The 13364-nt window shown below is 32.8% G+C and overlaps 1 protein-coding gene across 2 annotated transcripts in view; it reads left to right on the top strand.

Annotated features, from left to right (window-relative positions):
* The window catches only part of LOC107436092 (LIM domain only protein 3), a 37019-nt gene extending 29244 nt beyond the window's left edge, over positions 1-7775 (top strand). Inside the window, exons 1-4 of one of the 2 annotated variants that reach the window (XM_016047662.4) lie at positions 206-426; positions 1880-2137; positions 3214-3339; positions 5601-7775. In XM_016047662.4, the coding sequence (XP_015903148.1) occupies positions 1887-2137; positions 3214-3339; positions 5601-5811 (588 nt within the window). In that variant the 5' untranslated portion in view covers positions 206-426; positions 1880-1886 and the 3' untranslated portion in view covers positions 5812-7775. Of the gene's footprint in view, positions 1-205; positions 427-1879; positions 2138-3213; positions 3340-5600 lie in introns of those variants that run through there. The other variant, XM_016047664.4, reaches the window with a different exon arrangement.
* The last annotated feature ends 5589 nt before the right edge of the window (positions 7776-13364 follow it).

The following is a 13364-nucleotide window of genomic DNA, read 5'->3' as shown; positions in this document are numbered from 1 at the left end:
GCGCTCTTCTGTCTCTTTTCTGGTTGGCGTTTCATGAATATCTAATGGCCAATCTGTATAATGGTAATTTCGTACCGAAGGATTCCCAATGTCCTTAAAAAGCCCTGGTATTTTTCGACTGGTGGTGGCGGCGGAGTGATGGTGTGGGGATGGCTTTTATGAAGATTACAGTGGCCTCTCTGTGTTTTGATGTGGTTAACTTAAAAGCTGGCGTGTGTTTCGGGGCGGATGTGAGTACATGTGGCGGCCGGATGTTCCGGCTAATGGTCGCGTCTGAAAGATTAACTTCTGCTGGTTTGGTCTGCACTGGCTGCATTAATGCAAATTGCTGTTACTTTGGGAGAGTGAGCAGATGAATTTCTGTTATGCAGGCAGCGAATTGAATTTGTTAGAAGGGACCGTCAACTTGTGACTTCAAAATGCCAGGTTGGACATTTTTTTACCTATGACACTCAGTTTTATGTCGGATGAAACCTTCATTTTTTTTGAGGTATGACTCGTGAAAAATATTAGATTATTCCTCATAATCTAATTTATTTCTTAAATAGCTGTAAAAAAATTCTTACATTGGTTTTACATTGAGTTGGTCTGGCTGATAGTTTGCTTAGACTTCTATTTTTAAGCGTCATTAATTTATTCTTTTACTTGGGTTTCATATTGAGCTGGTCTATCTGATAGTTTGCAGAGGCTTTCATTGGAACGTTATTAATTTTGTTTATTCTTCTACATTAGTTCTCTATTGAGCTGGATTAGCTGATAGTTTGCATTATCTTCCATTGAGGCTTAATTAATTTTTTTGATTCTCGTACATTTGTTTTCTATTGAAATGATTTATCTGATAGTTTGCATAAGCTTCCGTTAATTTTGTTGAGTTTAATCGATTCCCGATTGTTATAGTTTTGCGTACGTTTGGAGCTGAAACTCAACAATTCTAATGTTTTGCTATTGAAATGCACTTATTTGAAGATAACACGTTTTTCTTATCGCGCTTTTAGCTCTTTAATAAAAACTATTCCATTTATTTTTAACAATATAAACCACTAAAATAGTAATAGTTTTATTTCTTAACCTACACAATTTTTAATCAACAACTTTATAGAACAAAAATGTGTATATATATATAAAGCAAATCGCCTCATCGTGGACGTGCCTGCAATAATCATACTTCTTATGGCTTTTTTTAACTAAATATTTGGATTAAACTTTTCTGTCTCGAAAGGTTTCAAGAAAGCCTGCATTAAGATCTGAATGTTTTAAGTGTTTAACAAATTTTTGAAAACGAATTGCGTACAAACATTTTTTCAACGAAAATTTAACAAAAGAGTTACGTTGTTTTCTGATTAAAAAATAAAGAAAATGTTAAAAATATATGTCTATGTCATAGACATGTTCAAGTATGCAATTGAAAGTATATAATTGAGCTTGTAATTGAAATTGCGTCTTCTTACGAAGTCTTTGAACATCTGGATTTGTTTTTATGAACATCTCAAAAACCCAAAATGAAAATGACCCATAAACTTTTTCCACCCATATAAGTAAGTCTACCCATGGACTACCCATAAGCGTATTTTCTATCGGGTAAGATTTACACATTATACACATGACGTTACAGAGTTTACACGTGCATAATACATGATACCACGCACAAATACTACGGAGTTTAACACATTATTTACATATTTATTGACGTTATAAAAACGACGATACCCTTAAAATTTTATTTTACTGTAATCATTTTAAATGTCTGTGCATTTTATAGGAGTTTTTCGAAATCTTCTCTTGTAATTTCACTTTCTTCTTTCCAATCTTCGTAAAGATGCAATGATTTTTTTTTCTTCAAATGTATCTATAATTTCATTTCCCCCCTCTTTTTTTTCAGTCTTTGGATGGAGGTAAAGAGCGAAATTGTACAGCAGAGGCCAGCAATGGGGTTCTCCACAACCGGCGGTTCTTGTGGTCAAGCCAGCTGTGCTGCCTGCCAGAAACCTATTCGAGAGAGGTACCTGTTGAAAGCATTGGATCAGTATTGGCATGAAGATTGCCTCAAGTGCACTTGCTGTGATTGCAGATTGGGAGAAGTGGGCTCAACTCTCTTCACCAAAGCTAACCTCATCCTTTGTAAAAGAGACTACCTAAGGTAAGCTGTGAAATATCCGAACCTATAATTAAAATGTGTGACTCGTTACCGCGAGAGGTTCTCTCAGGAGAGGAAACACAGGTCAGCACCAGCTCGGTGGTTGAGAGACCCCGACAGATCCAGATTAAAAAATATATATGAACTTGATGGCAACAACCGTACATCAAAATTAAAAGCTACAAAGGTAACAAAAAGAGCCTTGGTGGCTTAGGGGATGGAGCACTCGCCTCCCAATGAGGTGACCCGGGTTCGATCCCAGCGATAGCTGGCAGATTCGGATTCCACACCCGGCTCGCACCGTCCACAGTGCTGACGTAAAATATCCTCAATGGTAGACGGATCATCGGTTAAAGTTCCTTGCCGTCAGTATAACCGTAGTAGGATTTTGGGGTTTTCCGCGTCCAAAAAAAAAAAACGCAAATGCGGGCTAGTTCAATCAAAAAGTCCTCCTTGAAGACAAATTTCTCTCAATATACTTGATTCTAGTTCCCTTGTCTTCTAGATTGGGTTCAAAATTACAAGACTGGGGAGTTGAACATAAGTTGCCGTAGACTCAAAATTTTATGTCGGCTGTTCAACGATTGTCATAAAAAAAATTACGAAAGAATCCTGGTGAAATGCTTTTTTCAGGTTAATATGTCTAAATTTAAAATCAATCTGTAGTTCAGTAAGAATTTTGGCTTGCAGGCCTGGTGGGGTCAAAAGATCCTTATAAAAACCAAGTACCTCTTGGAAAAACCTCTATGCAATGGCAAATAATTACCAAAATAAAATAATAAATACATAAAAAACAAGCGCAAAATAGTACAGAGTAACATTTTCAGAGTGATTCGGTCAGCAAAAAAATTAAAAAACATATTAAAGAAAATAAATTAAAAAAACCCAACTCTGGTCATTTGTGGCCATAGATGGAGCCACTAGAAAATAAGAGCACTCGCACCCTTTGCCATATTGGCCTGCGACGACAACAGCATTAATTCATAGTAATCATTATTGTTCATAAAATCTTTAAAGCATAAAATAAGTAAACAATTGTAACTATTTAATAGATTTTTAATGAGCACTGACTGTTTCAGATTATTTGGCACAACGGGCATGTGTTCGGCGTGTAACAAAACTATTCCAGCTTTCGAGATGGTGATGAAGGCGAAAGGAAATGTTTACCATCTGGAATGCTTTGCTTGCCAACAGTGCAATCACAGGTAAGGATATATTTTTGATGATTATATTTCCTTATGCTATATCAGTATAGTTTTGTTTTAAACAAAACTGATGAAACGTACTTGAGTTCAGAACGCAAATTTCCTCCATACTTTCTGTCGATACAACTCATATAGTTGTACTCAATTATCAAATATTTGTTGGGAATGAGATTGGGTGAAGTGAAACAAAATAAAAAGAAAATCAGATTGAAAGGATTAATATATATTTATATTTTTTTTACGAAAAATGAAATGATTAGGTCAAAATTTGTCTTAAAAATTATTTTCTTAAATTTAATAATTTAAATTTTTTCTTAAGATTTGATAATTTTACGAAAATTTATTTCAAAACTGTAAGCATTTATTTAAAATATATTAATATTATGAAAATTTACTAAACTTATGAAATATAAATGCAAACAAGTACCATATTTATGGAAATTTTATAAATATTCAACATAATTGTAATTGTTTTGTAACAGTTAAAGATAATCATAAAAATTGAAAAAAATTATAGAAGTGTTATATTTTTTTCAAAGTTATGTTTTTTCAAAGTTTTGGGAATCTTCATTAAAATAATGAAATTTCAGGAAAGTATATTGAAGTAATAAAAAAAAATTCATTTTGTATTGAGAATTTTGAATTTAATTTTGAAATTTAATAAAGTAAATTTCTTATAAGCAATGAGCAGAAAAGTGTGCTCTATCCTAAGGAATTAGACAAAATTGTTCTGATGTATATTGTTCCACTTTAGCTTTTTCTGTTCTATTTTCTATCTTCTATTTCGTGGTCTTCTGTAATTTCGTCCATTAAAAAAAACTTAACGTTTAATATGCACAAAATGTTTGGTAGCAGAACAGTTTTTTTAATAAATTGGAATTAATAATTTTCTTATTTACACGTTATCTTTTAATTTTTCATTTTTATTTCTTTTTTGACTTATCCTTTTTCGACAACTGTTTCTTCTTTCTGGACTAATACGATAATCGGCGATTATTCACAACACTATGATTGTATAGAAACGACGTTTCTGTGATTTAAAATAATCGAGATTCAGAGTTAAAATAGAAATCTGTAACTTTGAACTTCAATTTGAATCAAAAAGCAATTATGATTTCTGTTTCTGTGTAGATCTTGCATTGTGAACAATGATATGATGTTGAACTTTAATTTGAATCAAAAAGCAATTATGATTTATGTTTCTGCGTAGATCTTGCATTATGAACAATGATCTGACGGTCGCCGTTGCATCCAATGAATGATGATATCAGCTATAAGCAATGCTATAATGGTCGCAAGTTTAACGAATGAATGGCAATGTTAGTTATGACCAATGATATGATTAATTCCAGCTATAAACAATAAACTGTATCAGACATATAATCATTTCTATACTCTGTTGTAAGTTAAGAAAAAACCATTTTCTCTACGGAAAGAGCTTGTTAACATCTACATGTACGCTAAATGGATGCCAAGCTCCCAGTGCAAACGCATCTTAACTCTTGAAACGACGTTTCACTGCCTACTTTTTGCTTGCTTTCTTAAATTTTGTGAAATGAGGAAAACAAAACTTATTGAATAATCAATTAACAAGTAATAAGAAGTAATAAAAATGAGATCCAAAAATCTTAGCAAATAAACGCCTTTCTGCTCAGATTAAAAAAAAACGATGAAAAAATAGTAAATATTGTTTCTTGCAGGCAATTTTCTTCTACAGTGAAAAAGTAGAAGTTCTTATCTCGCATTTGATTTGTTAAGGGCATGCAAGCATCAGGCGTTTGTCATTTTTAGCGGTCCAATCAATTCTATGCTTTTGCTACGACATATAGTTGTTTGACTTCAATTGGACTTCAAAACTATAATCTTTTTTTTTGGGCTATGCATGTCGTGAAAGATAGCTGAAATTAAATTTCTGTTAAACGTATTTAACTTTTAAAATGCTTTTAAATTGTTTTGAAAACATGTTTGTACAATTTGATAACGAAATAAAACTGAACGATATGCAGTCGAGGATGATTACTTAAATCGTATACCGCAATGGTCTGTTCTGAACTTGCAACGCAATATTTAAACGAAACATTCTCTTCTTAAAGAACAATTTCTAGGATAAACTACCCATCATTTTTAAAAATGAACCATTGACATTATTAACATAGGTGAATTCTTGTCTAAAGGAAACACTAAGTTCTATTTTAACTGATTCTATTAAGTTGTTGAAATTTTTAAAAAGCAAATGAATCAATTCTTGTCCTTATTTTTAGGTTCTGCGTCGGTGATCGGTTTTACCTCTACGACAACAAAATTCTGTGTGAATACGATTATGAAGAACGTGTTCTGTTTGCATCTCTTCCCTTCACATCCCAGGGGTTAGCCCAACTGAAAAGGCAGGCACAGCAAATGACAGAAACTGGTGTCAGAGATGATGGTTCCAGTGGTTATGGTAGTGGTGATTCGCCATATGATGGACGGTAGTAGTTCCCTTCAGTTCAGATAAAAAAAAAAAAAAAGCGAGTCTGCTGATAGTTTTATGCGAGTCTTGTCATCGCCATTTTGAAAGAACTTTTCGAAAGAAAAAATATTCCTGCGGCTAGTCCAAATCAAATTATTCTGAGTGAATGAAGTTTATTCAGTGTAAATAAATGACTCATCCCGAATGAATTTGAACGAATGAAATAGTGAATGAATGTGAATGAATGACATGATTCGAATGAACATATGTGATTGAAGTATACTTACATGAAACTGAATGAATAATGCATTTCAGTTGAATTTGTATGAATGAAATGTTCTCAGATGAATGTGTCATAATGTGTTCAAATATTAATACGAATGTGAATGAATGGCAAATTTTAAATGAATTTGTGTGAATGAATTATATTCATATAAATGGGTCTGAATGATGCATCTATGAAGATCTCTTATCTTCCACGTCTCTAGTGAAAGTGTGTGTATATAAGATGTAAAGAATGTAAAGCACCGTGATGAATTGAATTTATAAAGATAAAGAAGTCAGTGTGAGAATTTTTCACTTACCATACATGTAGTCTTCGAGTTTGTGTTCAAGTGCAATCTGTTGTTTTATTGTGTTTAAAGTTTGTTTTATTGTGTTTGTTTCTTATGATTTAATGTATGTGTTCATGTATTTTTATTTTTATTAATCAAATTATTATTATTCAAATATAAATAAGTCTTACTGATCATGCTAGTATAAATAGGGACAAATATCTATGAAGTCATATTTAATTTAAGATATATATGCAATATTAAAAGTATAAATATTTTATTCATTTGAATTGCCTTTTAATTAAAATTTCATATATATTTTTCCTATTTCTCATAAATGGCATAATGGTGAAGTAATGTTTTTAGTTTTTTTTACAACTGAACAATTATTTTTGTGTTGAAACAATTGCAATACTTTTGATAAGTAAGCATCCAAACAAACTGAATTGTTTAAATTCAAATAAGTGCCGGGCGTTGCAATAATTAAAATTCACATACGAAAAGGTTAAAAATATAACTTGGTGAATGAAAGTTTGTTGATAAGAGAAATTTAACGCTTCTGTACCACTTTATATAAAAACTCATTAAAAAGTATAATACATACCTCCACGAAAAATCGTACATTTACAGATATAAATACAATTTAAGATTTTTAAAAAATTATTAAATTTTTAAATGCTGCTTATGATTCAAAAACTTTTCGCATTGTTTAATATTTTTTAATTGATTTTTTTCTTAACTTTATTTTCTAATAATTCAGTTTAAAAACATTGTAGCTTTTGATGATGTTTCAAATAATAATGGTAACGATTTATAGTTCTTTAATAAAACTCTTTTTTCTTAATCTATTGGGATAACAACATAGTAACTACCAAAGGAATTTTAAGTGAATGAAGACATACTTTGAAATTACAAAGATTTCTTAATTCAATCCCTAGTTCATTAGCATTATTTCGTTTCACAACTTATTTTCAACTTTTAACTTAAAATTTAAACATAAATTTTTGTAAATTATGGGGTTGGTAATTTTTTTTTGTTATTTATTATATAAAATAAACCTTTTAAAATATATAATGGATAAGGTTCTTACAGCTTTGTCTGTAACTTGTTCATTTTTGTTTTAAAGAGTACATCAAAATATGTTTTTATACAAGTCAAATTTTTTTATCTACTTCGTTGAAATATTCAATATGTACAGAAGTATTTTTGTGCCATACTTGTACAGATATTTGCCATAAAGTTGATGTAAATGATGGCTACGTTTAGCGCTGATGTTTGTATTGTTGTTTGCAAATAATGAAAAATTTGCTTGTACATTGAAATTATGTATATTCAAAATTATCAAACAAGTTTTTTGTTGATTGTATAGTTTTAGATTGTGAATACAATTTCTGTACATTAATGTACAATTAATAAATATTGTTGCCAATAAATTGCGTCATTTATTTTGAACAAATTTCATGCACAATTAAAGGTCTATACAAGAACATTTCTGTGCCATAAATGATTAAAGGATAATAATTATTAGAAAAATGAACTTAGGTAATTTACAATTAAATAAAATTTAGTTAAGTAAATTAGATTATTATATTAAATAAGACACATTTTAGTGAAAGAAATTATTAGATTTTTCAATTTAAGAAAAAATTATTATTGGATCCATTGCTTGAGATTCATTAATACATATATAAGAAAAAAAAACGAATTCTTATAGCGTATCGACTAAATGATAGTACAATTGCAAGTATTTTAGCAAAATCCAGTTTTTAAAAATCATTTTAAAAACATTTATTGTCATCTTCTAAAGAATATTTAAAAAAATGTACAGCCTGTGTATGTTAGCTGAAAAAGAACCTTCTAAAAAAAGTTTTTAAAAAAATTACAACCTGTGTAAGTTAGCTGAAATGAAACCTTCTAAAAAAAGATAAAAACAGTGTACAACCTGTGCAAGTTGGCTGAAAAGGAACCTTCCTTAAAAGATTAAAAAAAATATACAACCTGTGTAACTTAGCTGAAAAGGAACCTTAAAAGAAAAAAAAAGATAAAAGAATTGTACAACCTGTGTAATTTAGCAGAAAAGGAATCAAATATCTAATCACTAGAAAAGGTTCAGGAAAAATTGTCAACTCCGATAAAAATAGTTTTTTATTAAGTTTTCATAATTTTGGGAGGTGATCACTAATCATTTTTGTAGGAGACATTTTGGGTGGAGTGGATTGGGTCAACGAATCGCCAAAAACGGTATCCATCAGAAAACAAAAACAGTAGCAGGGCTCAGCAGTAATTCAAAAGAATAACCTACTCGTCTTGGTTCAGATTTTTTTCCACGAGGCTCATAGGATCATCAAAAGGGTATCCATTAGGTACGCAAAAATAAATATCTCAGGATTCAGTAGATATTAAACTGAATAGCGTGGGGAAGCGTGTACCCTTTTTGGATGGCTAATTATTCATCACGGTGACGGAGGCTGATGGTACATGTTGAAGAACACAATTACGAGGCACTTGGCGTGAAGCGGCATCTTTGGCGGCGGATGAAGTTCATCTCAAAGTACCATAAAAATTGAAGCACCGAGAGAGGAGAAATAACAAGTTGAAAAATTCAATTCATATTCTTTCTCAGTCGGGAATGTATCGGTATTTATGCTAGTGCATGCTTTGTCCCCAATTTATCGTTCTTAACGAGCCTATTTCTGCCAACTTAAATTTGCAACCAAATTTCATATTTTTTAAAGAGTCAGAGCAGAAGAAAGTTACAACTCAAACCGAAACTGACAAACTCTCACGTTCAAATCAAAGAGGCCGACAAACAGGTGTAAAGGCGAATAGAATTTGAATGCTGTGCGCCTTAAAGAGGGAAAATGTACAAATTGTAATTTAGTGACCCGATGTCACTACTTCGTGGTGTTAAGGAAAAATTTTTTCCTTATGCACATCCATCACTTGGAATTCACGGGGAAAATATTTAACATCGATGGTAAACATTAACGAATTTCATAAAACTGTTCTCGGCAGCCTTACAAGAAAGCAGAATATGATGAAATTCCCCCGATTAGTGCATTATTTGATTCCTAAGCTCCTCAGTGTGTACCCTTGTTAGGTTATGAACATGTTAATAAAAATTTTTTCGAAACACTCCTACTTTCAGACATACGAACACAAAAATAATTCAGTTAAATTAATTATTTTATTTTTATAATGGCAAAATATGCTGCGATCCCTTGTTGATACTTCCGATAATTGTACTTGTCTCACTTTACTGTTGGTCGGAAACGAAGTGAGTTTTTGACCTACGGGGAGGAGTGCTGGTATCAAGACTTAAATTCGAACATCAATTCCGTATTCGTGAGTTAGTGACTGACAGCTAATACCCGCTTCAATTCCTCTCAGAATTATGATCAAATTTTCTTCTTCCAAATATGATTTTGCGCAAACATCTTTTCGCAGTTCCAACCATTCTCTCCCACCAGCCTCTCCAGAAAGCCGCTCGAGGTGCTATAAACTTCCAATTTATGCAATGGTCAAAAACCCAACTTAGTTTTTGACCAAATATAAGATGAGCCAAGTTCCACCATCGAAAGTTTGGAAGTATCAACAAGCTCTACTAGATTAATTTTGGAGCAGATGGTCAAAAGAATATTCGCTAGATTTAAAAAGCGGAGCTATCACGAAGTCAGAAACACTAGCAAACTAACTAAGATTTAAAAAAAAAGAAAAGATGTAATATTCTCCAGGAAGAGTTTCGTCCTCTCCAAATGTGAAAAAAAAGTTCTTCTTCTCAAGCTATACCCCTGGCTATATGGAGTTGTGAGAACTGTCCATTTGAGGTGCGAGGACAAGATCTTATCACGTCCTTTCGAACTGGTCATTCCCTTATAGATAGACCAGTGTGGGGAGAACTGAGAACCAAGAACTGTAGGTTCGCATAAACATACAACGAATACAAAATATTCGATAAATACGCTATTCTTTTTTCGTCATACTTTAGGTTTAATAAATAGTGTTTGATCTTTTATATTTCCGAAATTCTGGCCAAATTTCAGAAAGTGTGATTCGTACTGCTAGGTGATGCAAACGTATATGAGTGTGTCGAATTGGAAGTTTTGTAAATGTATCATGTTCATCTAAAAGCAAAGGATGTTTTTCAAAAGAAGAAAGTTAAGAAAATTAAAGTCCTCCTCCCAGGCTTATAAGTCCATCTTCCAGAAAAGGATTAAATTGACTTACTTTCGAATTATCAGGTACCAAAAAATTGTTTTTTAGAGCTCGCACGTCGTTCGGAAAGCTAATTTGCTGACATGCTCTTATAAGGTAATTTCTAGCTTCTTACACTTCAAAAGCTGCAAATTCTTTTGTTTTCCGTGTATGAGTTCATGCGTTGCGAATTTAGAGAAAGCACAATGCAAAAATACGGAGAAGTTCTTTCTTGAATAATCAATGATGTCTTCGCTTAAAGAGATTTCAAGTACCAAGAATTGTTGGTTTGCATAAACATGCAATGACTGTTAAGTGCTTTTAAAATATCCGAAAAATACGTTATTCTTTTTTTTTATTCAACATTTTCTTCCGTATCAGCATTAAATGTTTAAATGCCACATTATTTTATGAAGAATATTGATGTATTGAATATTATGATGATGTTATTTGATGTAAGAATAACGCCAGGTTTCCGTGGCGGACTCACAACTCTACGATCATCGAGTATCTTATAAGAATTTTCAAAACGTTATACTATTTAAAGGGTTACGCGCAGACCAGATATTTTCCTCATTAACTTTTATTCCCATTGTTTCCAATCCCTAAATTTCTCTGACGGGATTTTATAACCGTTGTTGAACAGCTGATCCAATTTTGGGTTTAAGACTGCTCATGTTCAATTCCGCAATCTTGTAATTTTGAAACCAATCCAGAACTCCTGGATCAAATATTGGGAGACCTTTTACTACATGGAGGACTTTTTGATGGAACTGGCCCTCATTTGCTTTGCATGTAGAGGAAAACTATGAAAACCTCCCACGGTTAGTCTGACGGCAATTAGACTCTAACCCATGATCCGTCAACTACTGAGGAAATTTTACATCAGCACTGTGGTCGGTGCGAGCTTGGGGAGAAATTTCGTATCGACAAGCCATCGCTGGTATTCGAACCCGGGTCATCCCATTGGAAGGCGAACGTCGACCGTCGAACCACCACGGATCTCGCTGACGTGATCGTCGAGAACTGGTACCAAAGTTTCTGTACTAATGTTGTGAACTGTGTGAATGTTGTGGAGAAACGGAAGAATATGCAATGGTAGTAAATGAACGGTCACCCAAGAGGATCCATCCAAACATAGGTATTAGCATATGAGTTGCAAAAAGTGGAATAGGTGATTGAGTATGTGCTATTTTCCTGTAAAAATCATCCCTATTAGAATTTCCATAGGTAAGTTGCTTAAACAGTCTGATGGATCAGCAAGTTGTAACTTTTGATTACGTGCAAAAGAAGAGGCAGGTTGTGGAGCTGAGGAATGCGAGGCATGGGTTTTTGAACATTCAAATGTTTCGAATTTGAATATTCATTTTGGAGTTGTTTCAAATGCTTGTTAAATCAAATTTAACTTTTCGTCTCGGCTCCGTGTGAGCTGCAATGAACAAAAATGTCTGGAGATTAAATGCTTCTGATTGAATAGTTTCTATTTGCAGGAAGTCAATCAAACTAGGATGAATGAAACTAGATTGACTCCCAGCATCTAAAAGACAACGCTTTATTTCCATTTTACTAGTTAGAACCTATAACATACACTCGTGCAGTCGGCAAATGGGTAGCTTTCGGTGTTATAATTTCAACATTGTTAAAGGAAGTAACTGGAACGGTGGTTAAATTTGGAGTCTCAATGTTAGCATCAGTTTTACGGATGGAAATAGGATGCCAGTACCGTCTTTATGCATGGGCACACCCTGACCAGTGCTGGGGGCTTCAAGCCTTTGAGAATCTTACGTTTTATAAATTGTATTTAAAATAAAACTAAGAACAAATAACATTGCCTTACATGTTTTTTAAAATAAATATATTCCTGTGTAAAAATGTGCATTTTTTTCTCCATAAATAGTGATAGATTATCATGCAAATACCAATAATTTGAATAATTTATCACCAGGTAAACTTAAAAAGTCAACCGAAAGCCATTTTTTTAATGTTTAAATTAAGTTTTTAGGTACGCAACTAATTTCTCTAAATATGCTTGACCACCACCCACTCCACGCAGTATTTACAATTAGTTAAATAAAGTAATAATTGAAAGAGTTTAGTTCAAAAAAGAGTTTACTGAAAAATCCAGCTTTCAGCTATCCAATTTCAGTTAATATTTACCTCGTATACCTTTCTAAACTTGGCTTTTAATACTGCACCCAAGAACTGGCCCTAGATATTTAAAACTTTGACAATTTTACTTCTAATTATCTGATCTTTTCATAATTAATGTTTATTAATACTTACTGAGCATGAGTGTATTTTATAAAAAAAAATAGCGTTTTTTTGCAGTGTCTTTTAGTTTGTGTGGTGCTAGACAGAGTATTACTGTTGAAAAGTCATTCATTTTTTTTCCGTAAAATAGGTAAAAGTAACAAAAGATCTTATTTTTCAGAGTTTAGGAATATCGCTTAATTTTAAGCCGGAGATTTCTCTAAAGGAGCAATTAAAGTGGGTAGTTTATCAACGGACTCAAATATCAATGGCTGCCCTTCCTGGAAATGTCATTTTCGAGAATTTGTAAGCTCCTCCCGTATAGATTTACCCCTTTACTTCTCATACCCCATTCATCTCTAGGAAAACCCCGAAGACACGTCTTTTCTAAAAATACCCCTTTTGCAGCAGACACAGAGAAGAGTAAAGGATTACTGCTGTGGGGCTTGCACCGGGCCATTAACAGTTCTGAGCCATGTCGTTGATTACGACTTAGCCCTCCCATCCCATTCCATTCCTACCTTTTCCTGTTTCATCCTGGAAAAGATGACTTTCCAGGTGATTAGTGGGACCGAAGT

The sequence above is a fragment of the Parasteatoda tepidariorum genome, chromosome 6 (genome assembly GCF_982258835.1).
Source record: "Parasteatoda tepidariorum strain Cologne lab strain chromosome 6, Ptep-v5.0, whole genome shotgun sequence".
Taxonomy (NCBI): domain Eukaryota; kingdom Metazoa; phylum Arthropoda; class Arachnida; order Araneae; family Theridiidae; genus Parasteatoda; species Parasteatoda tepidariorum.
The sequence above is the reverse complement of the archived record's forward strand: the minus strand, read 5'-3'. Positions and strand labels throughout refer to the sequence as shown.